Source organism: Trachypithecus francoisi, unplaced genomic scaffold (genome assembly GCF_009764315.1).
Source record: "Trachypithecus francoisi isolate TF-2019V2 unplaced genomic scaffold, Tfra_2.0 Lachesis_group18, whole genome shotgun sequence".
Taxonomy (NCBI): Eukaryota; Metazoa; Chordata; class Mammalia; order Primates; family Cercopithecidae; genus Trachypithecus; species Trachypithecus francoisi.
The window spans coordinates 23,668,639-23,695,754 of record NW_022681463.1 but is presented as its reverse complement, the minus strand read 5'-3'; the positions used below and the strand labels follow the sequence as shown (position 1 = coordinate 23,695,754).

General features: G+C 38.0%; 1 protein-coding gene across 1 annotated transcript in view; it reads left to right on the top strand.

Moving 5' to 3' along the window:
* Positions 1-27,116, top strand: part of GPC5 (glypican 5) — a 1,526,087-nt gene that overhangs the window by 334,859 nt on the left and 1,164,112 nt on the right. Inside the window, exon 4 of the mRNA XM_033177434.1 lies at positions 3,827-3,960. Coding sequence (XP_033033325.1) covers positions 3,827-3,960 — 134 coding nt within the window. The remainder of the gene's footprint in view (positions 1-3,826; positions 3,961-27,116) is intronic.

Genomic DNA, 27,116 nt, shown 5'->3' with positions numbered 1-27,116 from the left:
GTGAGATCCTGTCTGGAAAAAAAAGAAAGAAAGAAAACAAAAACAAAAAGAAACAGAAGCTCTGCTTTTTGAATCAAATGAAAATAAACAATTTAAGTTATTCTTTACAAAGTTTTTTTGTAAAAAGCTTTGAAAATCTGAAGATTTGAATAAGACTGGGTGCACAGATGGGGGAGGCTCTAAAGATAAGTTTGTGCTTTTGCACGTAGTGCCAAGATTACAGTGAGAATGGGGCAAGTCAGCTAAGTGACAAGCAGTTGTTGAAACAAATAACTTGATCAGAATGGTGGAAGTGATATGGGCTAGGAGCAACTAAGAGAGTCATTTCAAGGTGAAATGGGAACTTGAAAATCAGTGGGAAGCCTGGGAAGAAACTAAAAGCCGGAGTAGATAAGCATTAGGGAGGAAAACAATTTTTTGCAAGACACTTCAGACTGATTGCAGGGGAAAACGGTAGAGACCAGGGAGGAGAATTAAGAAGGAAATTGCAGTATAAGTCAAAGATGAAAAATTGTCAACATAAGTGTGGAGGTTTTTCCAATAGCAAGAAGGTACTAGTATTCAAAGGTGCCACCCAAATTGGCTCATCTCAAGGGAGCTAAGGTGACAGCGTAATGTCCTGATAACAGATGGTTTTCCTTTTCTTTTCAATAAAGTATGAAGTTGAGCTCCCTCATAGCAAGTCAACAAATATAAGGGCTTTGAAATTTACTTGCATTTATCAGAATCAGCTATATATGCTTGTATCTTTGGATACAATCAAAGATACCTTATAAGTCTATGGCTAGAGCATTTTCTTTTGTATTTGAAAAAATAATTGCAAAGATGATAATGGGGATAAAGGTGTTGCGAGGCTGGTATTTTTCAGCTCTCCGTCTGCCTTCCCAGGAAACATGGTCAATAGCAGTTACAATCTGAGGTCTGACGAGGGAGGGACAGGATGAGATAAGATTTCTCTGAACTCATAACTTCAAAGTAGTTTTATTTTCTTGAGTTTCAAAGATGAGAAAACTAAGATACATAGAAGTTCCATAACTCGCCTCAAACCCTATGGTAAGGCATACTGGATTGTGATTGCAGATTCTGTTTTCCTTTCTCTTTGCTTCTTTATTTCAAACTGTCCTATGGTGTGGTCAAATAATCTTACTCTATCCACTTAAAAACACTATCAACTTAGATCGTCTTCCCTGGGTTCTTGTTACTAGAAGTTGTTGATGAACCTACAGCGAACCTACTTTCCTCCATTTTTGTGAAGAATTTAGCACCTTACTAATAGATTTATACTTTACTATCACTACTTTTCAAAGTGGAAATTCACTTTGAGTCTTTTTTTTTTTTTTTTTTTTTTTTTTAGTAGAGACGGGGTTTCACCGTGTTAACCAGGATGGTCTTGATCTCCTGACCTCGTGATCCGCTCGTCTCGGCCTCCCAAAGTGCTGGGATTACAGGCTTGAGCCACCGCGTCCGGCCACTTTGAGTCTTTCACCACCTTGTCCTTATGCTTCTTTTGCTTCTGTCAATCATTTGCCCCACCCTGTTGACTTTGCCTCTCTTCTATCTGTAGCTCATGAACACTGTCACTATTGCGGTTCAAAATTAAAATTTCTTATTCAGGACTACTTGAAGAGTCTATTAACAGTTTACTTGCCTTGAGTAGTTTTCTCTCTCTAGTCCAACTTCTATAATGCGACCTCATGCATTTACTAAACTTCAGCTGTGGCATTTTACATTTTGAGCAACCATCAGGAGCTTTTATCTAAAAAATAAAGCTCCTTAGCCTGGCATTTAAAGCCCTCCAAAATCTTTTCTCTAACTTACCCTTTAAATATAATTTCCTTTTATGATTATCTTCGATGAACCCGCCTTTCCAAGCAAAGCAAAAGTTTTTCAATTGTCCATGTCAGCCTCATGTTTTCTGGCACCTACCCTCTGAGGACTTTTCCTCTGCCCATCATCACTGTTCTTTGTTCTGAGAAAATTCTCTATCAAATCCATCTCCAAGTGCTACTCTTGTCCCTCCTGTGCATCTCTGAAATCCACTTCTTCCATTTTACTGCTTCTTTGCCGACTTCAGGCCCTGACATTTTCCATGGGCCTGCTGAAGGACCTCTCTTCTCCCTCCGTCTGCACGGCTGCTGTGATGAGTTTTCTCATGTGGAAATCTGAAGCTGCACTTTCCCCACTTGGAATCTTTTGCCTCTGTTCCATTTGCTCTCACAAGTCCTTTAGCTCCGTATCCAAGTCATACGATGGCATGTTTATGTCTTTCACACCAGCCTTACCTCTTGCTACACCCATTTCTCACAGCATGTACTTCTTGTTCCAAATGCACAGTGTAGTTGCTGTAACCATGTGTTACAATGTTTGACATCCTTGTAATGGGTTGCTCTTGTCATGTTATATGACAATTGCTATTTTATCTGTGTAACTTTCATCTCAATGGTGTACATGAGGCCATGCCTTATTCATATTTGTATCTCTAACATCTAACATAGTACGGTACAACAGATATTTATTTTTAATTTGATTGAACTGAAATAACCTCAACATATCCAGGTTCAATGGATGCTCCAAGTCTCATCCCGACGGGTAGTAGCCTTTCCCAGGGTAGTCTTTGCTGATATCCTTCTTCACCCATCACCCCCACCGGGCAAGGATCCCACCTATCTCAGACATCCATTGTCAGTCTCACTTTTTTGACACATACAACTTGCATTTTGATGATTAGAAGGATTCGTTTATTTCTTTCCTCTTAAATTACAAGCTCTATTAGGAGAAACTTTAGTTACTCTTATTTTCCCTATTATAACATTTAATATATGTGCTTTGCAAATACTAAAAGTGAAATAAATATGGGTAAAATAAATGAAATGGATACGTAGCTTCTTCAATACTCATTACATGGAAAATCAAAGAGATCTCTAACTTTAAGGGAACTTTGGAATAATTTATTCTAACTTCTTTGTTGTGCACATTAGGAAATCACATTCAAAGAGGTTCTGTTATGTTTTTAAGGTCTCAGTGTGAAGCAAGGAAAAATTAGGACAAGAAGCAGAGTCTCCTGATTCCAGGCAATGCTTTTACGTATTTCCAATTATATTACTCTGCCTCTTCAATTATATGAGGAATCATATAAATCTGTTTGATGCTTTATATGGTAAAGTAATTACCTAATTTTTTCGATGATAATTATGTAAATTATACAGAGATCTTTACTAGATAAGTACTAAAGAAACAATATGTTTTCGATGGGGATAAATTATTTTTTAAAAGTACTGTAATAACACCCTGAAAATCACACCAGTTTGAGGAAGAAGATGCAGAACTATTATAAAAGGAGATCTTCATATTAATATTCATTGTCATTTCTAAGAAAGGACCTTAAGAAGAAAACTACAAAGATATTTGCTTTTGGCCTTAGAATTCATTCAGAAAAGGACCACATATTCCATAGCAAATTGTTTCATTTTAACATAGGACAAGTATGTGATTAGTTATACATATAAATCATAAATATCTATTTTGATAAAGTAATATTACATAAATCAGTCCGTTTATTAATAGGGTCGTCCGATTTAGCATATCTTGCACATATATACTGCATACCACATCAGTGTCCACGATGTCCATTTATCATAATTGCCATTTGATACAGATAATTTACTTCCCTCTGTTTGAAAAACTAACAAACATTATATATTATGTTAAAGGTTAATATTGAGGTGAAAGCAAGAACAGGTCATTGTTTTGGCCTCTACGAAACATCACATTCTCAGAAAGGTGGAGCATGATTTCTAACTGCCTTTTAATGTTTTCTATTTAAAAGGTAAATAAGATGTGTGGCCGCCCCGTAAGAACATCCACACAAAGCCCCCGTTGTTCTTTTGATCAGAGCAAAGAGAAGCATGGAATGAAGACCGCTACAAGGAACAGTGAAGAGACGCTTGCCAACAGAAGAAAGTAAGACATTTGTTTTACAACCAGAAAGAGAAAAGAAAGTAAGCCATTAATTTTACAACAGAATAGAACATAATTAAATAGAATAAAATGCAATATGGATGAAAAAAAAAGATCAACATTCATTAACTTTAAAATTCAGTGACTCCATCTGTTCCATTAATTTAGAAGATAAGTTCAACTTATAAGACCAAGAAAACTTCCTGTGATAATGGAACATTTCGATAATATAACATGGAAGGCCGTATTGGGGACCCTGGGCATATGTGACATCGTGCACTTAAAATGTGGCCAGTGTGACTGAGGATTGAATTTTTAATCTTAGTTAATTTTAAATTGTAAATATGGTTAGTGGCTACCGTATTGGAGAGTGAAAGACAGGAAGATAGTAGATTTACATGATGTGACAGGTATTACTGAATGTTTAACATATATTTTTAAAAGTTTAATAAAAAGAAGTTTTCATACATTTTACATGAAATGCTAAAAATGGTTATCTGTTGATTCAAAATAATAAACATCCCATAGGGTTTGCTAACTCACATTTCTACCACTATGCCCATCATTATTTCACAGGTTAAATTCAGGCCTTGTTTTGCGTTCCTTTGCTTGATAATTGATGCATAAGAGGTAAAGCTCTTAAAACTAGAGGAAATTATTATTTGTGTGTGTGTTTAGTTGACCAGTCAGTGTATGTCCTGGCAAACAGATTCTAAGTCAGTACTTTTTGAATTGGACTGAAATTCAGAATTTTATATTCATTTATGAAATAATTATTTCTAATAATACTCTATGAATAATTCATATATAAAGTATTTCACATAACGTTTCTATAATCTAAAATCTGTTTCTTTCTTTTTTGGGATAGGACACCTAATTGCCACATTCTCTCATCAGATGGGCTGTAAGCATGGGATAAAGATCTGGGCTATTGCTGGCTATTTTCTACAGCTAAAAAGAATTAGCGTTTTATTTTACATGTGAAGTAGCTGTTCTTTTTATCTAAACACCTACAATGATCAGCAATCATTTCTTGCACTTGAGAAATCAGTGTATTTTGTCTAGGGTGTTTGTATAATAAAACCCAGCTACAGAAGATCCGAAGTCCTTCAAGGTGATGTATTTCACCACCAAAACAACCCAGCTGGAAAACAAAACAAAACCCAACCTTTAATATCATCTATTCACTAGCAAAACGAAACCAACGCAGGTGAAATGTGACAAACTGGCTCAGGAACAATAAGAGGCTCAGACGAGTGAAAGTTTTTAAAAGTATCTATCCTGGCCACTGAATAGACCTTCTTGTCACCAGTCTTGCAAACTCATTATTCTGATGTCCCTGACTGTCCAGCTATGATGAGAGCCATTGGCCATGAATCAGCGTAGATCCATCACATGCTTGTCTCCTGCCACACAGAGTGAACAACCATAGGAACTGTACACGAGTCCGCTTATGCATTTCAATTTTACACTATTTTTTATTTCCACTCTTTAGTGGGGCTTCATTGCCGTGGCATTATATTTCTGCTTGTTGCCTATTTATTGTGCAAGTTTCTCTACAAACTAATCCTGAATTTTATGTATCCCTCATCAACTTATTATTCCCCATGATGTTCTAAATTTCCATTGAAATAGGTGGGTCATGTAGCAGGAGTAGGTGCTGAGTCTGGGCTACCTTTTCATGTGCCTTGTTCTTTCTCTACCTCCTTGAGCCTGATTTCCAATAGATCACTTCCATTTGGTTGTAATTACTTCTATTTGAGCCTAGTCTTACAGCCTGACAGATCAAATAGTACTTAGTTCATGATGGCAATCTCAGGTTGCACGGTCACTTGCTAGGCCATGGCCAAGTGTGTAGTTTCTACCAGGGCTCAATTGCAAAGCAACTAACCAAACAACCAACTAACCCACCCAGCCATGAAACTTCAGATACCACCGAATAAGTAAACAAGGTCATCTGGACTCACCATCAGAGCACCTTGCAAATGTGTAAGCAACAGAGCCTTTTCTTTCTCATATTAAAGCTCTTTGGGGCTATTCTGTAAATGGACTAGAGCAACACACCAAAATGTATAATATGATTTTTTTTCTAGTACGTAAAGGAATCTAAAAAGCACTGTATCTCTTCCTGAGTTTTAGGTTATCTTAGGTGCAGAAATTTTCCTTTTATATAAGAACAGTATCCCAGTAACATCCAGGCCACATTTAGAAACATTGCTGAATTGTCAAGCACTTGAAATGTCAATATTTTTCACCACAGAGGCACACATATTTCTACTAAGACATTTGGGATGAAGTGATCCATGTTTTATTGTCAGCATTATGTCCTACAGGATATCTAGACAATCAGGTCTCCTGTTTGCCATGGACTGGGAGAGTTTTTGAGGTCTAACAATGAAGGAGTCCTGGCCAGCTAAAAGTGAATTATTTCCAGTTGTCCTTACTAATTGGTAAGGAGGTAAAATAATTTGCCAAATCATTAGCTGCATAGCAGGTATCAGGACGTATTTGGATTTGCCCAAGTAGTCACCACGTATAAAGGAACATCTGTAATTGGAGTCACCCTCTGATTCTGTTTATGATAAGCCAACCTTCTCCAAGTCCGTCTCAGTGTGCACAGACCAGCCAAATAGGCGAGGTAAGTAGTGAGGTGTTAGGAATCACTACCACTGTGTTTTTTCATGTTTTTGAAGTGGCCCTAATCTCAGCAATTCCACAGGTATATGATACATTTTCATTTTAGTATTTTTGTCAGGAGAGGAATTTCTTTTTTCTTATTGTGTTCCGCTCAACTTTTAGGTGGTTTATTTTATTTCTCTTTTCCTTTATTTTCTTTAAGTTCCAGGATAAAAGTGCAGAAAGTGTAGTTTGTTAAATGGGTGTATGTGTGCCATGGTGGTTTGCTGCACCTATCATCCTGTCATCTAGGTTTTAAGCCCTGCATGCATTAGCTATTTGTCCTAATGCTCTCCCTCCCCTTGCCCCACACCCCCTGACAGACCCTGGTGTGTGTTGTTCCCCTCCCTATGTCCATGTGTTCTCATTGTTCAATTCCCACTTAGCAGTGAGAACATGTGGTGTTTGGTTTTCTGTTCCTGTTAGTTTGCTGAGGATGATGGCTTCCAGCTTCACCCATGTCCCTGAAAAGGACATGGTCTCATTCCTTTTTATGGCTGCATACTATTCCATGGTGTATATGTACCACATTTTCTTTACCTAGTCTATAATTGATGGACATTGGTATTGGTTCCATGTCTTTGCTATTGTAAATAGTGCTGCAATAAACATACATGTGTGTGTGTCTTTATAGTAGAATGATATATAATCCTTTGGGTATATACCCAGTAATGGGATTGCTGGGTCAAGTGGTATTTCTGGCTCTAGATCCTTGAGGAATCACTAAACTGTCTTCCACAATGGTTTAACTAATTTACACTTCCACCAACCATGTAAAAGTGTTCCTATTTCTCCATAGCCTCTCCAGCATTTGTTGTTTCCTGACTTTTTTTTTTTTTTTAATTATACTTTAAGTTCTAGGGTACATGTGCATAACATGCAGGTTTGTTACATATATATACTTGTGCCATGTTGGTGTGCGGCACCCATCAACTCGTCAGCACCCATCAATTCGTCATTTAGATCAGGTATAACTCCCAATGCAATCCCTCCTTCCTCCGCCTCCCCATGATAGGCCCCGATGTGTGATGTTCCCCTTCCCAAGTCCAAGTGATGTCATTGTTCAGTTCCCACCTATGAGTGATAACATGTGGTGTTTGGTTTTCTGTTCTTGTGATAGTTTGCTAAGAATGATGGTTTCCAGCTGCATCCATGTCCCTACAAAGGACGCAAACTCATCATTTTTTATGGCTGGATAATATTCCATGGTGTATATGTGCCATATTTTCTTAATCCAGTCTGTCACAGATGGACATTTGGGTTGATTCCAGGTCTTTGCTATTGTGAATAGTGCCGCAATAAACATACATGTGCATGTGTCTTTATAGCAGCAGGATTTATAATCATTTGGGTATATACCCAGTAGTGGGATGGCTGGGTCATATGGTACATCTAGTTCTAGATCGTTGAGGAATCACCATACTGTTTTCCACAATGGTTGAACTAGTTTACAATCCCACCAACAGTGTAAAAGTGTTCCTATTTCTCCACATCCTCTCCAGCACCTATTGTTTCCTGACTTTTTATGATTACTATTCTAACTGGTGTGAGATGGTATCTCATTGTGGTTTTGATTTGCATCTCTCTGATGGCCAGTGATGATGAGCATTTTTTCATGTGTCTGTTGGCTGTATGAATGTCTTCTTTTGAGAAATGTCTGTTCATATCCTTTGCCCACTTTTTGATGGGGTTGTTTGTTTTTTTCTTGTGAATTTGTTTGAGTTCTTTGTAGATTCTGGATATTAGCCCTTTGTCAGATGAGTAGATTGCAAAAATTTTCTCCCATTGTGTAGGTTGCCTGTTCACTCTGATGATAGTTTCTTTTGCTGTGCAGAAGCTCTTTAGTTTAATTAGATCCCATTTGTCAATTTTGGCTTTTGCTGCCGTTGTTTTTGGTGTTTTAGACATGAAGTCCTTGCCCATGCCTATGTCCTGAATGGTACTACCTAGGTTTTCTTCTAGGGTTTTTATGCTATTGGTCTAACATTTAAGTCTCTAATCCATCTTGAATTAATTTTCGTATAAGGAGTAAGGAAAGGATCCAGTTTCAGCTTTCTACTTATGGCTAGCCAATTTTCCCAGCACCATTTATTAAATAGGGAATCCTTTCCCCATTTCTTGTTTTTCTCAGGTTTGTCAAAGATCAGATGGCTGTAGATGTGTGGTATTATTTCTGAGGACTCTGTTCTGTTCCACTGGTCTATATCTCTGTTTTGATACCAGTACCATGCTGTTTTGGTTACAGTAGCCTTGTAGTATAGTTTGAAGTCACGTAGCGTGATGCCTCCAGCTTTGTTCTTATGACATAGGATTGTCTTGGCAATGCAGGCTCTTTTTTGGTTCCATATGAACTTTAAAGCCGTTTTTTCCAATTCTGTGAAGAAACTCATTGGTAGTTTGATGGGGATGGCATTGAATCTATAAATAACCTTGGGCAGTATGGCCATTTTCACGATATTGATTCTTCCTATCCATGAGCATGGTATGTTCTTCCATTTCTTTGTGTCCTCTTTTATTTCACTGAGCAGTGGTTTGTACTTCTCCTTGAAGAGGTCCTTTACATCCCTTGTAAGTTGGATTCCTAGGTATTTGATTCTCTTTGAAGCAGTTGTGAATGGAAGTTCATTCATGATTTGGCTCTCTGTTTGTCTCTTACTGGTGGATAAGAATGCTTGTGATTTTTGCACATTAATTTTGTATCCTGAGACTTTGCTGAAGTTCCTTATCAGCTTAAGGAGATTTTGGGCTGAGACAATGGGGTTTTCTAAATATATAATCATGTCATCTGCAAACAGGGACAATTTGACTTCTTCTTTTCCTAACTGGATACCCTTGATTTCTTTCTCTTGCCTGATTGCCCTAGCCAGAAATTCCAACACTATGTTGAATAGGAGTGGTGAGAGAGGGCATCCCTGTCTTGTGCCAGTTTTCAAAGGGAATTTTTCCAGTTTTTGCCCATTCAGTATGATATTGGCTGTGGGTTTGTCATAAATAGCTCTTATTATTTTGAGGTACGTTCTGTCAATACCGAATTTATTGAGCGTTTTTAGCATGAAGGGCTGTTGAATTTTGTCAAAAGCCTTTTCTGCATCTATTGAGATAATCATGTGGTTCTTGTCTTTGGTTCTGTTTATATGCTGGATTACATTTATTGATTTGTGAAAGTTGAACCAGCCTTGCATCCCAGGGATGAAGCCTAATTGATCATGGTGGATAAGCTTTTTGATGTGCTGCTGAATCCAGGTTGCCAGTATTTTATTGAGGATTTTTGCATTGATGTTCATCAGGGATATTGGTCTAAAATTCTCTTTTTTTGTTGTGTCTCTGCCAGGCTTTGGTATCAGGATGATGTTGGCCTCATAAAATGAGTTAGGGAGGATTCCCTCTTTTTCTATTGATTGGAATAGTTTCAGAAGGAATGGTACTAGCTCCTCCTTGAACCTCTGGTAGAATTCAGCTGTGAATCCATCTGGTCCTGGACTTTTTTTCGTTGGTAGGCTATTAATTATTGCCTCAATTTCATAGCCTGCTATTGGTCTATTTAGGGATTCAACTTCTTCCTGGTTTAGTCTTGGAAGAGTGTAAGTGTCCAGGAAATTATCCATTTCTTCTAGATTTTCTAGTTGATTTGCGTAGAGGTGTTTATAGTATTCTCTGATGGTAGTTTGTATTTCTGTGGGGTCCGTGGTGATATCCCCTTTATCATTTTTTATTGCGTCTATTTGATTCTTCTCTCTTTTCTTCTTTATTAGTCTTGCTAGCGGTCTGTCAATTTTGTTGATCTTTTCAAAAAACCAACTCCTGGATTCATTGATTTTTTGGAGGGTTTTTTGTGTCTCTATCTCCTTCAGTTCTGCTCTGATCTTAGTTATGTCTTGCCTTCTGCTAGCTTTTGAATGTGTTTGCTCTTGCTTCTCCAGTTCTTTTAATTGTGATGTTAGAGTGTCAATTTTAGATCTTTCCAGCTTTCTCTTGTGCTCATTTAGTGCTGTAAATTTCCCTCTACACACTGCTTTAAATGTGTCCCAGAGATTCTGATATGTTGTATCTTTGTTCTCATTGGTTTCAAAGAACATCTTTATTTCTGCCTTCATTTCGTTATGTACCCAGTAGTCATTCAGGAGCAGGTTGTTCAGTTTCCATGTAGTTGAGCGGTTTTGATTGAGTTTCTTAGTCCTGAGTTCTAGTTTGATTGCACTGTGGTCTGAGAGACAGTTTGTTATAATTTCTATTCTTTTACATTTGCTAAGGTGTGCTTTACTTCCAATTATGTGGTCAATTTTGGAATAAGTGCGATGTGGTGCTGAGAAGAATGTATATTCTGTTGATTTGGGGTGGAGAGTTCTATAGATGTCTATTAGGTCTGCTTGGTGCAGAGATGAGTTCAATTCCTGGATATCCTTGTTAACTTTCTGTCTCCTTGATCTGTCTAATGTTGACAGTGGAGTGTTGAAGTCTCCCATTATTATTGTATGGTAGTCTAAGTCTCTTTGTAAGTCTCTAAGGACTTGCTTTATGAATTTGGGTGCTCCCGTATTGGGTGCATATATATTTAGGATAGTTAGCTCTTCCTGTTGGATTGATCCCTTTACCATTATGTAATGGCCTTCTTTGTCTCTTTTGATCTTTGATGGTTTAAAGTCTATTTTATCAGAGACTAGGATTGCCACCCCTGCTTTTTTTTTGTTCTCCATTTGCTTGGTAGATCTTCCTCCATCCCTTTATTTTGAGCCTATGTATGTCTCTGCATGTGAGATGGGTCTCCTGAATACAGCAGACTGATGGGTCTTGACTCTTGATCCAGTTTGCCAGTCTGTGTCTTTTAATTGGAGCATTTAGTCCATTTACATTTAAGGTTAATATTGTTATGTGTGAACTTGATCCTGCCATTATGATATTAACTGGTTATTTTGCTTGTTAGTTGATGCAGTTTCTTCCTAGCCTCGATGGTCTTTACATTTTAGCATGTTTTTGCAATGGCTGGTACCGGTTGTTCCTTTCCATGTTTAGGGCTTCCTTCAGGGTCTCTTGTAAGGCAGGCCTGGTGGTGACAAAATCTCTAAGCATTTGCTTATCTGTAAAGGATTTTATTTCTCCTTCACTTATGAAACTTAGTTTGGCTGGATATGAAATTCTGGGTTTAAAATTCTTTTTTTTAAGAACGTTGAATATTGGCCCCCACTCTCTTCTGGCTTGTAGAGTTTCTGCCAAGAGGTCTGCTGTTAGTCTGATGGGCTTCCCTTTGTGGGTAACGCGACCTTTCTCTCTGGCTGCCCTTAAGATTTTTTCCTTCATTTCAACTTTGGTGAATCTGGCAATTATGTGTCTTGGAGTTGCTCTTCTGGAGGAGTATCTTTGTGGTGTTCTCTGTATTTCCTGAATTTGAATGTTGGCCTGCCCTACTAGGTTGGGGAAGTTCTCCTGGATGATATCCTGAAGAGTGTTTTCCAACTTGGTTCCATTTTCCCCCTCACTTTCAGGCACCCCAATCAGACGTAGATTTGGTCTTTTTACATAATCCCATACTTCTTGCAGGCTTTATTCATTTCTTTTTCTTCTTTTTTCTTTTGGTTTCTCTTCTCACTTCATTTCATTCATCTGATCCTCAATCGCTGATACTCTTTCTTCCAGTTGATCGAGTCGGTTACTGAAGCTTGTGGATTTGTCACATATTTCTCGTGTCATGGTTTTCATCTCTGTCATTTCATTTATGACCTTCTCTGCATTAATTAGTCTAGCTATCAATTCTTCCAGTCTTTTTTCAAGATTTTTAGTTTCTTTGTGCTAGGTACGTAATTCCTCCTTTAGCTCTGAGAAGTTTGATGGACTGAAGCCTTCTTCTCTCATCTCGTCAAAGTCATTCTCTGACCAGCTTTGATCCATTGCTGGCGATGAGCTGCGCTCCTTTGCAGGGGGAGATGCGCTCTTATTCCTTGAATTTCCAGCTTTTTTGCCCTGCTTCTTCCCCATCTTTGTGGTTTTATCTGCCTCTGGTCTTTGATGATGGTGACGTACTGATGGGGTTTTGGTATAGGTGTTCTTCCTGTTTGATAGTTTTCCTTCTAATAGTCAGGACCCTCAGCTGTAGGTCTGTTGGAGATTGCTTGAGGTCCACTCCAGACCCTGTTTGCCTGGGTATCAGCAGCAGAGGTTGCAGAAGATAGAATATTGCTGAACAGCGAGTGTACCTGTCTGATTCTTCCTTTGGAAGCTTCCTCTCAGGGGTGTACTCCACCCTGTGAGGTGTGGGGTGTCAGAGTGCCCCTAGTGGGGGATGTCTCCCAGTTATGCTACTCAGGGGTCAGGGACCCACTTGAGCAGGCAGTCTGTCTGTTCTCAGATCTCAACCTCCGTGTTGGGAGATCCACTGCTCTCTTCAAAGCTGTCAGACAGTCGTTCGCATCTGCACAGGCCTCTGCTGCTTCCCCTTTTGTTGTTTAGCTGTGCCCTGTCCCCAGAGATGGAGTCTACAGAGACAGGCAGGTTTCCTTGAGCTGCTGTGAGCTCCACCCAGTTTGAGCTTCCCAGCGGCTTTGTTTACCTACTTAAGCCTCAGCAATGGCATGCGCCCCTCCCCCAGCCTCGCTGCTGCTGTTTTGGTTAGATCGCAGACTGCTGTGCTAGCAATGAGGGAGGCTCCGTGGCCGTGGGACCCTCCCGGCCATGTGTGGGTATAATCTCCTGGTGTGCCCGTTTGCTTAAAGTGCAGTATTGGGGTGGGAATTACCCGATTTTCCAGGTGTTGTGTGTCTCAGTTCCCCTGGCTAGGAAAAGGGATTCCCTTCCCCCTTGCGCTTTCTAGGTGAGGCAATGCCTCGCCCTGCTTTGGCTCTCGCTCGTCGGGCTGCAGCAGCTTACCAGCACCAATTGTCCGGCACTCCCCAGTGAGATGGCCCCAGTACCTCAGTTGAAAATGCAGAAATCATCGGTCTTCTGGTCGCTCGCACTGGGAGTTGGAGACTGGAGCTGTTCCTATTCGGCCACCTTTCTCCGCTCCCCCTCCTGACTTTTTAATGATCGCCATTCTGATTGGCGTGAGATGGTATCTCATTGTGGTTTTGACTTGTATTTCTCTAATGATCAGCAATGTTGAGCTTTTTTTCATATGTTTGTTGGCTGCATAAATGTCTTCTGTTGAGAAGTGTCTGTTCATATCCTTTGCCCACTTTTTGATGTTTTTTTTCCTTGTGAATTTAAGTTTGCAGATTCTTGATATTAGACTTTTGTCATATGGGTGGATTGCAGAAAATTTCTCCTATTCTGTATGTTGCCTGTTCACTCTGATGATAGTTTCTTTTGCTCTGCAGAAGCTCTTTAGTTTAATTAGATCCCAGTTGTCAATTTTGGCTTTTGTTGCAATTGCTTTGGTGTTTTTGTCATGAAGTCTTTGGCCATGCCTATGTCCTGAATGGTATTGCTTAAGTTTTCTTCTAGTGTTTCTATGGTTTGGAGTTTTACATTTAAGTTTTAATCTGTCTTGAGTTAATTTTTATATGGGGTGTAAGCAAGGTGTCCAGTTTCAGTTTTCTGCATATGGCTAGCCAGTTTTCCCAACACCTTTTATTAAATAGGGAATCCTTTCCCCATTGCTTGTTTTTATCAAGTTTGGTGAAGATCAGATGGTTGTAGATTTGAGGTGTGATTTCTGAGGTCTCTGCTGTGTTCCATTGGTCTATATATCTGTTTTGGTACCAGTACCATGCTGTTTTGATTGCTTGTACTATAGTTTGAGGTCAGGCAGTGTGATGCTCCCAGTTTTGCTCTTTTTGTTTAAGATTGTCTTGGCTAGGCCGGGCGCGGTGGCTCAAGCCTGTAATCCCAGCACTTTGGGAGGCCGAGACGGGCGGATCACGAGGTCAGGAGATCCAGACCATCCCGGCTAACATGGTGAAACCCCGTCTGTACTAAAAAATGCAAAAACCTAGCCGGGCGAGGTGGCAGGCGCCTGTAGTCCCAGCTACTCGGGAGGCTGAGGCAGGAGAATGGCATCAACCCGGGAGGCAGAGCTTGCAGTGAGCTGAGATCCGGCCACTGCACTCCAGCCCGGGGGCGACAGAGCGAGACTCTGTCTCAAAAAAAAAAAAAAAAAAAAAAAAAAAAAAGATTGTCTTGGCTATATGGGCTCTTTTTGGCTCCATATGAAATTAAAGTAGTTTTTTCTAATTCTGTGAAGAATGTCAGTGGTAGTTTGATGGGAATAGCATTGAATCTATAAATTACTTTGGGAAGTGTGGCCATTTTCACAATTTTTGTTTTGTTTTGTTTTGTTTTGTTTTTGAGACAGAGTCTCACTCTATCACCCAGGCTGGAGTGTAGTGGTGCAATCTCGGCTTACTGCAAACTCCACCTCCCAGGTTCAAGCAATTCTCCTGCCTCACCCTCCCGAGTAGCTGGGATTACAGCATGCACCACCACACCTGGCTAATTTTTGTATTTTTAGTAGAGATGGGGTCACCATGTTCGCCAGGCTGGTCTCAAACTCCTGACCTTGTGATCTGCCCACCTCAGCCTCCCAAAGTGCAGGGATTACAGGCGCGAGCCACCTGTGGCTATTTTGCTTCCAGGAATTATTAGACACTAGCTCTAATAATGTTACTTTTTGCACAATGATTTTTTTTATCCTGAGACTTTGCTGAAGTGGCTTATCAGCTTAAGGAGTTTTGGGCTGAGACAATGGGGTTTTCCCAAAGACCCAGAATACCATTATCCTGTGAGTCTAAATAGAGGCTTACAGAGGTCAAATGAAAATTGAGTTTTAGGCTCAGTCTGTCTCACACTGGGACATTCAGTCCACAGACCCACCCTGTAGTTATTTCACACTCCTGAACACAGACTTGAACTAGATATACTGACCCATCGCACAATCCCCATACTGAGTCCCCAACTCATAGAGTGAACACCAATTGAAATTCCTGAAATTCAGGCCAATATCCCTGATGAACATCTATATGAAAATTCTCAATAAAATACTGGCAGTCAAATCCAGCAGCATATCAAAAAGCTTATCTACCACAATCAAGTCACCTTCATCCCTGGGATGCAAGTCTGGTTCAACATATGCAAATCGATAAACATAATCCATCACATAAAAGAACCTATGACAAAAACCACATGATCATCTCAATAGATGTAGAAAAGACCTTCGATAAAATTCAACATGTCTTCATGTTAAAATCTCTCAATAAACCAGGTATTGATGGATCGTATCTCAAAATAATAAGAGCTACTTGTGACAAACCCACAGCCAATATCATACTGGATGGGCAAAAGCTGGAAGCATTCCCTTTGAAAACTGGCATAAAACAAGGATGCCCCTTCTCAACACTCTTACTCAACACAGTATTGGAAGTTCTGGCCAGGGCAATCGGACAAGATAAAGAAATAAAGGGTATTCAGATAGGAAGAGAGGTAGTCAACTTGCCTCTGTTTTCAGAGGACATGATTCTATATTTAGAAAACCCCACTGTCTCAGCCCCAAACTCCTTAAGCTGATAAGCCACTTCAGCAAAGTCTCAGGATAAAAAAAATCATTGTGCAAAAAGTAACATGCTTAGAGCTAATGTCTAATATTTCCTGGAAGCAAAATAGCCACAGGTCCCTGTAGGGAATGGATGGAGGAAGATTTGTATTATGTAGTGGTTGTGCTTATGCAAGGTTCTTTCTCAAGGCATCCCAGCCTTCAGTCAAGGTGCTTTGAAACTGGGAACTGGGAACTGGGTGAAAGACTGAATTCCTTTGGTCCTTTGGTGGTGAATAAAGTGATGTTTCTTTTCATATCTTTCATTTCCAAATATTTTTCATTGGTCTTTGTTTAAAGTCACACCCCATTCTTGTTTCATGGATGAGTTATTTTCTCTTATCACTCTTAATATTAACTATAGTTTTTGAAAAATGCATTACCATATTTCTCTATTTTTTTTCTGTTTTATCTGAGTTTTCTTTTCTGTGTTAGCTGGGTTTTCTACTAGATTTTTTTTTTCAAATTAAATGTATTTATTTGTAGAAGTTCCTGTCTATATTCATATATTAATTTGTTCCTTTTAGACATTGAAAACATTTTTATCTAAGAAAATAGTTCATTTAATGTAAAATAAAATAGAAGTTAAGTGATTAGTCACTTAGTTTAAGATGACCTATGTTAAATTCTTAACTTTGAGATCAAGTTTATCAAGTTTTCTTTTTTGTTTAAAATTTCTTGCCTGCATCAACTCAAAAATATATTCTATATTTTTTCTACTAGCTCTATGGTTTTTTTCTCTTATTATGCACAATACATAGAGAATATATCTGTATATATATGTTATAAGGTAAGATTCCAAGTCAAATATTCCATGTTCTGATCCAATTTCCCCAACAAACCCTGAAATTATCCATCCTTTCCCCCTTGTGTTCTGTTCTTTCACCTCATACTCATTTTAAGTTCATGTAATTATGCTGGCCTACTGTCTGTTAATAAGTCAGTAGTTTTCTGCAGATTTTTACTGATTTTTGTTATTGTAATTGCTTTTGCTTTGAAGGATTTTATAAAATCTTGTAACGTAAGTCACTGTATTTACTCTCATTTTCAAAATTCTCTTAGATATTTTGAAATTCAGTTTTCAAAATATATTTTATATCATTTTATTGGATTTCAACTGGAGTTATATTGACTATATAGATTGATTTGAACAAAGATATTAGGATAATGCTATAAATGGCTATTTTTCTGAACTCTGTTTCTAATGGTTGGTCTTTTGACCATATTAGGTTTTCTGTGTGGATGATCATTTTGTGCACTGGTGCAGCTTCCTTCTGCCGTACCAGGAAAAACTCACATACCCTATGCACTAGAGTCTCTTACTTAGGATGTGTCCTAAGGAAACCTCCTTATACCCAAAGGAGGCATTCTTGATTATCTGTGATAGCTGAGTGTTAGAAGCAAACTATCCACATCTAGGGAAAATAGAAAAGTAAAATGTAAGACTTTGGAACATTGTGAAGCAGTCAGAAGCAATGAACATATTTTCATACAGCAAAAAATCTCATTGTGATTACAGAGAAAACAGATTGCGTAGAATGAGAACAATAGTACAATGCCATTATATGAATTTAAAACATTATTAAATAAAATCAGTATATATTTTCAAGGATAGGATATAGCAGAGTATTTATATTATATACATTAGAATGAGTATTTATAGAAAGGAAATAAAATAAAAGGAGATAATAAAATAATAAAGCAGGAATGTGCAAGGGTAAATTGTGATAGTATGGCAGGAATTGAGGAATATGCTTAACTGAACTTTCTGTATCTGAGAAAATAATAGGTACGTTTATATATGCATACATATTAACACACACAATCATTTTAAAGTTTAGATGAAAAGTATTTTTTAAAATAATGATCTTCTAATTAAAAAGTAGTTCAAACTCCCTTGTCAAAATTTTCGTGAAAGCTACTAATACTCAATTTTTCAATAATCTTTTTTTGCCATCTCATACGTTGAATGTAGATCATTTTTTATTATAGTGTATTGTAGATACAGTGACCATCCACATACAGATAAAGTATAAATGACCAAGAATAGTTTTTGACTTGTTTGGATTTCCTTCTATAACCCATTAATTAAAATAAAAGGAAAGATTACTGAAAAACATAGGCAAGAAAAACTTCCAAATTATTAACAAAACCACTGCTTTGTGTAATTCATATAAAAGGGAAGTAAAAAATAAATTAATATTTTCTGGCCGGGCGCGGTGGCTCAAGTCTGTAATCCCAGCACTTTGGGAGGCCGAGACGGGCGGATCACGAGGTCAGGAGTTCGAGATCATCCTGGCTAACACGGTGAAACCCCGTCTCTACTAAAAAATACAAAAAGCTAGCCCGGCGAGGTGGCTGGCGCCTGTAGTCCCAGCTACTCGGGAGGCTGAGGCAAGAGAATGGTGTAAACCCGGGAGGCGGAGCTTGCAGTGAGCTGAGATCCGGCCACTGCACTCCAGCCTGGGTGACAGAGCGAGACTCCGTCTCAAAAAAAAAAAAAAAAAAAAAAAAAGTAAATTAATTAATTAATTAATATTTTCCAAGTTTGTTTTTTTTTCATTTGAGACGGAGTCTCGCTCTGTCGCCCAGGCTGGAGTGCAGTGGCGCCATCTCAGCTCATGGCAAGCTCGGCCTCCCGGGTTTACGCCATTCTCCTGCCTCAGCCTCCCCAGTAGCTGGGACTACAGGCGCCCGCCACTTCGCCCGGCTAGTTTTTTGTATTTTTTAGTAGAGACGGGGTTTCACCGTGTTCGCCAGGATGGTCTCGATCTCCTAACCTCGTGATCCGCCCATCTCGGCCTCCCAAAGTGCTGGGATTATAGGCTTGAGTCACCGCGCCCGGCTCTAAGTTAGTTTTATTAATTAGCTGTATATCCACAATAGTGTTAAAAGAAAAAATTACAACAAATTTAGTTGTAGATATAATTGGCTTTTATTTGGGATTCATGAATCAGAGAAGCCTCTACTCCAGAAAATGGAACGAAAACTCCCATTGGGCAAGTTCAGGACAGTGGGTTTTGTAAGGTGGAAACGAGAAAACAGAACAATAGGAAAAAATAAAATAAAAAAAACTGATTGGTTAACATGAGGTTACTTCAGATTTCCTTTTTTTTCCCTCTCTTTCTTTCTTCCTTCCTTCCTTCCTTCCTTCCTTCCTTCCTTCTTTCTTTCTTTCTTTCTTTCTTTTTTTTTTTTGAGAGTAGTCCCAGGTACTCGGGAGGCTGAGGCAGAAGAATGGCATGAACCTGGGAGGCACAGCTTTCAGTGAGCTTGGATGGCGCACCACTGCCCTCCAGCCTGGGCGACAGAGCGAGACTTTGTCTCAGATTACTTTTTGAAAGGGTTAAAGCAGACGGGAATTCCTTATTACAATGTCCCAGATTTCCTGGAATCTCCTGTTTTTAGGAGAAACTGGTCTGTTTTGGGATCTGTTTCCTTAAAGCTTCAGTTTGATGATATGGCATGTAGCATGACTGATTCTATTTTGGTTTAGTCTGGTCTGTTGAGGCCTAGTGCAAGAGTTCAGTTCAAAACAATGGCCTGTAATATTTGTTTAACAATAGTTTCTCTCACGTATCCTTTTTAAAATTTACTTTGAGTAATTCCCAAGAGAATGCCTCTAGCAGAAACTACTTTCTGTAAATTTAAACCAAGCCAAAACCATTAAAGGAAAGCTATGAAACAAAATAATTTAGCAGTTTCCATAGCTTAATTTAGTTTCTGTAATAGCTGAAAAAATAGGAACTGTAAAATCCATTAGTATCTTTGCCAACATAAATGAAAATAAACACTATTCTATGCTTGCCAAAAATTAAAAATGTATTTTATATTATAAATGAGGCATAACCTTTTCAAATTATATTGTCATAGTTTATATTTTAGATTTAGTATATTATGAAAATTTTGTTGTTTAAAATTATGTTAGAATTATGGCACCCTAACTTAGAAAAATTATTTCAGGACTTCGTGACAGAGGAAGAATTTAATTTATATTTTAGTCTTCCAGTATTCAACCTATTCTTTTGAGGTAATGTTAATATAATTGTCAGGGAGGGGAAAATGGTTTTCTTCCACCCTCTGAAATTCTTTAGCTGGGGTACAAATTAAGTTAATATAAGGCAGATTAATAGGAAAACGATTTTAATTACATATATAGGAATGGGAGTCCCACAAAAATGTGGGGCTTAAGGAAAGGCCAGGTAATTGAAGCTTATATAGCATCTGGAGCTCAAGAAAGGAACACACGGTTGTATCTTCTGGGGGGTAGTGAAGACAAACTATTGAGAGGGTGAGTGGAGGAAAGGGATGGGAAATAACATTTGCATTGTAACGCAAGTAAAATTCGCCCTGGTGATAAAGGCAAACTAGGTCTCCTGGAAGTTTTCCTGATTCAGATACCTTTACTAAGGAAAATTTTCTTTATAGATGTAAACTTCTTTTACAAAAGAGTAGGTTTTCAGAGCATTTCCTGTGTTCAGTTCTCAAAATAACCAGTTCAAAGTAATCAAGATGACAAAAAGTTATATTTTGGCATGGCATGTTCTGGTCTCCTACAGTTATATTTTGGGGTGTTGTGTCCTAAGCCTCAGCATAACCATGGTTGACTTATAACTAATTTAACTAGCTACCTTTTTTTGGGTGTAGGCCAAGTGTATTTATTAAGTGATGATTAATTAGTCTTTGTTTTATCATTGGAATGTTTAATCCTTTTGTATACAGAAATATACAATATCCTGAAGGTAGTTGGGCTTAAGACTGCTGTTTTGCTCTTTGTTTTCTCTTTACTTCATGTCTTTTAAAAAAAATTCCTCCTTTCTTGCCTTCTTTTGAGTTTAACATATATTTATTATTTTTATCCTTTTATAACTTTTTAAATTTATATTTCTTTATTCTCCAATGGTTATTATAGAGATCACAATATGCATTTTTAATTTTTAGTGTCTAAATTATAACTTTTACTACTTCATTGAACAATATAAGAAACTTAACAGTAGTTTCACTCCATTACACTCTTCTCATTTTTTATGCTATTTTACCAGCAAATAGCTAACTCTTACCAATATTTTCACAACCCCCAGGACAACTACTGCTATATAGTCAATGCTTACAATTTCTCACACATTTTGTCCTTTCTGGTGCTTTTTTTTCTCCAGTTTCATGCGTTTATATAGAATCTTTTTGCTTTAGCCTTAGTATAGCTTTTGCAGATTATTACAGGTGATGAATTTTTGCAACTTTCATTTGTCTGCAGACATCTTCATTTTTGAAGAATATTTTCATGAGGTCTTGAATTATACATTGCTGCCAATTAACACTTTAAAAATGAAAATGTCTAAGCCATCGTTAAGTTCATGACTAAGCCATCATTAAGTTCATAACATTACACGTTGTGTCTAAGTGGTATGGAAAGTTTAGTGGAACAAATATAAGACGAGAAATAACTAAGGTTGTGGGTGCTGCTGTTGGCCCTACTCACATCCTCTTCACCTGGCCCTTTTACCTGCCTCCTGTCTGCTGTGTACCAACTCACAGCTGCTTTAGTCTCTGGGAAATTGCCTTCAACAAATAGGAGCCATTGGTGTTTCTTACCTATTGCTATCTAAAAAATCATTCCAAAATGTAGTGGCTTAAACTAGCAATAAGCATTTATTATACTATTTTCTGTTAGGAATTTGGGAGCTAATTAGTTGTGGGATTCATGCTCAGGGTCATTAGAGAGATTGCTGTCAAGAAGGCAGCTAGGGCTGTGGTCATCTGAAAGCTCAAGTGGGGCTGGAGTATCGTCTCCCAAGATTGCTTGCTCACATGGCTGTTGGTGGGAGGCCTCCATTTGTTGTCACAATGACCTCTCCACAGGACTGCCTGAGTGTCCTCACATTGTAGCTGACTTCTCTCAGGACAAGAAATTTAACAGAGAGCAAGGCAGAGGCTGCTGTCTTATTATGAACTGGCCTCAGAAATCACATACTATTGTTTTGCAATGTTCCATAGGTTACACAGGTCAGCCCTCTTCAGTGTAGAAGGGGACTATGCAAAGGCATGAGGGATAAAACTGTGGGGAGTTATCTTGGAGACTGCCTCTCACCCATCTCATCCACCTGTGGAAAGGGATTAGACTCCCACCTACCTCAGGCTCTTGGTAGCAGCTCACAGGCAATGACTGACTGACACAGGGATAGAAGAGGCTTGCCCCTTGCTTTAGTGGGTGGGACCAAACATGGTGAAATGCATGCTTCAGTGCTCCCTGTGGTATCTGGCTGAAGCTGAGCCCACATCCCCACTTAGCTCCTTCCACTACACCTGCCCTTGCTTCCCTTGCTCCCTTTTACCTAAGAGCACTCCCTCATGAGTTGCCTGCATACTGATTACTGTCTCAGGCACTGCTTCTAGGGAGTCTGACCTAGAGATATCTGAATTTTTAAAGGTACCGAAAATAAATGCAGAATGAGAGTAAGTGAAGGCAGTATTACAGTATCCCCTCCTGAGGATAGAGAAATCTCTTAATATTCCCAAGTTCCTAACCATTTTGTTTTGTCTTTTTTTCTCCCTGTTTTTCTATATTCATTTCACAGAGGTCCCTTCTGTTAAATCTATTGCTTTTTCCTTGTTTTGCTTCTAACATTTGAAGAAGGAAGATTTCCTTATTCCGGGAAAAGAGTTGTGCTAAGCTCATTTGTGGACATTGTGAGTCTTCCTCTAGCTTGGAAAGAGGGGAACTAAATCATAGAGTTGGATTCTTTTATTTTGGAGATGTAATTGTCCTGATTCAATTTCCCCAGTTTACTTCTGTTTATACAGCATGCTAATAATGTGCACATTGAAGATCCTGAGTGATTGATACATACCAGTTACGGAAGTCTCCAAAGTTGAGCAAAGTAAGGAAGAGCTACTGCTCCTTTAAACAGCCAGCAAAGCATCACAATTTTGCCTTTTTGGGCAGAGACCAAATCAACACAGCTGTAAAGGACATTGCACTCATATAGTTGTCTAAAGCAGGCCAGGCTGAGTGATTTCCCTGTGGCAGTTCCTGCTCTCTGCTTGATTTCTTGAAGTTAGCTGGTAAGAATAAGCTATTAGCAAGCTTAAATCGGTGATAATTAGCTGTACATTATTATTTCAAAGTGGCGTGGCTGTGCCAATTAAGTAGGTAATTAGGAAAACCCCAGGACAATAAATTAAGATAGAGTCTCAACACCAGTGCCCCATCTGTTCTCCAGCAAGCATTCCAATTAGCCAGGCCTCTCATTTCAGAATGCATGATTAAGGGGATTGGCTACATGCATGAGTGTGCATTTGCATAATAGGGACTGTCCTAGGTGCTTAGTAAAAATAAGATATTTTTCCTATCAGACAGGATTTTGATGTCAAGGTGGGGAATGCAGAATTTTTAGAAATACTGGATTTTTAATGTTTGAAACAAAATATAAATTGTTTTATGAGATTTTTTCAATGTTGTCTTCAGAACTTAATTGAAATATTATATCATTAGATATTTCCATTTCATTCTAATGCATTTATTAAATCATGATTTGAGTGAGAATTTTATCACTTGGAACATTAACAGTTTTATTTGTTAAGGATAGAAAGCAATGAGGACGCTTGAAATTGCAGTTTAATGAAAGAAATGAGGCAGGGCATGATTCTCATTCAGAATGTCACTGTCAACTAAAGTAAATTAATATCCTGTGTGTCACAGAAAAACACAGTGAAATGTTCAAAATAATTAAATGTGGGAAAAAATGTGAAACGTCTGTTCAGTGAAGAACACTTAATGTTATTTAAGATTATTGCCAAGGTAGATAGATTCATATTAAATGGTATCAGTTAGCTTAAAATACATAGAGTTTATAATAAAAAACATAGCGTTTATAGTTACATAGTCAAATCTTATCTAACACAACACTTTATTAATGAAACCAAAATTAAATTTAAAAATTCATGGTATTACACACGAAGTATATATGTTTGTTTAGATGGTAAATCAGTATTGAGATATGCTGGACTTAATGATGACTTGTATATACAAATATTCAGTGGATGAAAATATTCATTGGTCTGCAAAAGAAGTTGATTCTTTCAGGACAGGAAAATTTAATATCATTTATAGTACCAGAGAAAGCAATTTACAATCTATTTTATTGTAAGTGAAAGTTAGTGCGTCTTTGAGGTGCCATTATTATTTATTACCTATAAATTTAACTTGTGAAAATAAAGGTTATGTTTTCAATGAAAAAAAAAAAACCTGCTTAATGTAAAACAGTGCTTGTTAGGTGGTGGTACTGAGGGCTTCCAGAGCAGGGCAGGCCAAGACAAAGCTTTGGATAGGAGGCCAGAGGTGAGGCCAGAGCAGGTACGGAGGGAACATGAGCTATAAGGCAGGCTAGAGTCAAGATCTATGTGAATAATGAAGATCAGGACCTGCAGGGGGTCAAAGTACAGGCATACAGGAAGAGTAAATACCAGAAGGCAGAGCAAACATACGGCAAAAGTTCAGGCTAGTTGTTCTTAACCTTTGGGGATCATGTATCCTGCTGAGGATACCATAAATGTTCCCAGAAAAAGAAAGTTCATAGACAAATCCATGCAGAATTTTGTTGCATTGAAAAGTACTTTGCTCCACCTAAAACTAGTATTAAAAACAGAAAATCTTTTTAAAATGCTCTTACTTTCTAGATGTTCATGAAAAAATTAATGGCCATTTCATGGATCATCTTAAATGAAATCCACATAGTAGGAAATTAATATTATGCACACTAGTCAAAAAAGAGGCAGGTCCAACTATTTGGCGCAAACTAGAAGTTGACATTGCAATTGGTCTTGGATGTGGCTATGTGGCCATATGTTTGGTATTCAACAGATGCCCACTTTTTGTTTTGAGGGTAACAATTACTGGCAATTATAGAAAACCTATGCAACTATCATATCTGGTGGCTGCAACTGGAACTCTACTAGTTTGCTTTCTTAGATGAGGATAGACTTAATTCAGGGAGCATGAGATTTATTCTAAACTCTTCAGGCTCCATTAGTGTTCCATAATGCTTACATCCTTAAGTTGCTTTATGATATTTGCAGTGCAGAGGCTGTCAACCTTAGGTTAGTGTGTGTGGAAGTAAATCTCTCCACATTTCTGACTACAGAAAGAATAATCAGGTATCATTTTATAGTCATAGAAATGGCTAGAAATTGGACAGTTTTCAAACTGGTCATACCAAAACCTTCTGTTTCTATGTAGCAGCTTTGCCGGAAAAGCTAGAAGCTTTTAATAATGTATGTAATTATTACCGTGGGGCTATCTCATTTATATGGCTGAAAACATCTTTTCCACCAAGAAAACCAAACTGTGATTAAATTCTCCTGATCTAATATATCTAAGAGTATGTTTTCTTTTTCTTTTCTCCCAACAAGTGAATCTTCTACCCCTTTTCCTTTGGAAAGTCAGCAAACGTCTACAGAGTTGAAAAGAACCTCAAGTTCAGCTCCTCTGGTTATAATTTTTTTCACTGAACTTCCAGAAGAAGTGAAGAGGATGATTCAAGTTCAAATTATGAGGAAATTGATGAGTTCATAGGAGTGTATAAAATTATTTCAAAATTTTTGGCAGAATCTGTGGGGGCATAATTTAAGATGATTGAAGTTCGTCTCTTACAAATTAATTGCATTTAGAGGTAGGATGGGTCCTTCATCTATAGCAAGAGTATCAAGCGCTATCTTCTACTTTGTTTTTCGTAGTAAAGAATATTTTCAACATTTAAAATCTATCAATGGCATTTAAAATGTATAAAGGATACATATGTATAATAGGGGAAAATGGGAAGCAGGAAGCACCAAGAAATCCTTGTATTCGTATCCAATGGCATGGAATGGAAATGACAAAGCTGCCAAATCCACCGCAATAGTCTTCAAGCTAGTAGAAAAAAATGGGTCTGTGGAGTCGGTTACGCATGTGATAGAGACACTTCCTTTCCTTTTTTCATCTTCAGTCCAAAACACAAATCAGATTAACCATTTCCAGGGCACACAGCTTCACCATGATCTGTAGAATCAAGTGTGGCTTCTTTTGCTTGGTGCAACAAATGAGAATATGAAGGAAGTTTCAAGGTATCTCTTTTTGTTTTTGTTTAGGCTCATATTCGTAGAGCTATCGACTTTTAGATTAAGCTTCCTTCTCAGAAAGGTGATTCATTCTGGTCTGATGACTTTTGAAGTCAAGAAGTCTGAGGCTCTCTTTTTGCTCTATTGGTTTCACCCTCTTTCAGCAAGACTCTTGTTATATAAGGAACACTGTAACTTTGGGATCTTGTAAACTGAGTAAAACCAAAGAATTTGTAGTCTTCAATGTGTTTGGTTTGTCTACATTTTCCAATTTAAGCTAAGCCTTATATAAACAAACATGTATATGAATAATCATAATGGAAGGATGCATAACCTTAATCCTTATCATATAAGCATATTTTAGATGGCATAATTAACTAAAGGTAATTGTACATTAATTATCCTAGTCAGTAATATTCTAGACCCCCCATCAGAAAAACTGGGAATAAAAGGATACCTAGGTAACATGTAACATTCCACAGCAATGTTTTTCAAAATGAAAATTACCAGAGTAATAGGAATAAAATTGAAGAATAAAATAGCTTATTTTATCTGAGCATTGCTATTTATAGATTTCCTGGTGCTAATGCCCATCTTTATAACCGAGTTCAGGGACACATGTATTTGGAATGAAAGATACAGAGTATCTGAAAATGGAAGCATGAACAATTTGTACTAGGTATATACCAGCCATTAGTCAGATAAATGTGTGGGAGGAGGTAGACAGGAATATCTGAATGTAATTCCAAAATGCAAAAGATAAAAGAAGGAAGAATAAAGAAAGCTTTTCATTGGCAGACTGTTAAAGGGTAAGTATTTTATTAATGTTCTGTTAATGCTGAGTGAGGTTAATAATGTCTAGATTATATTT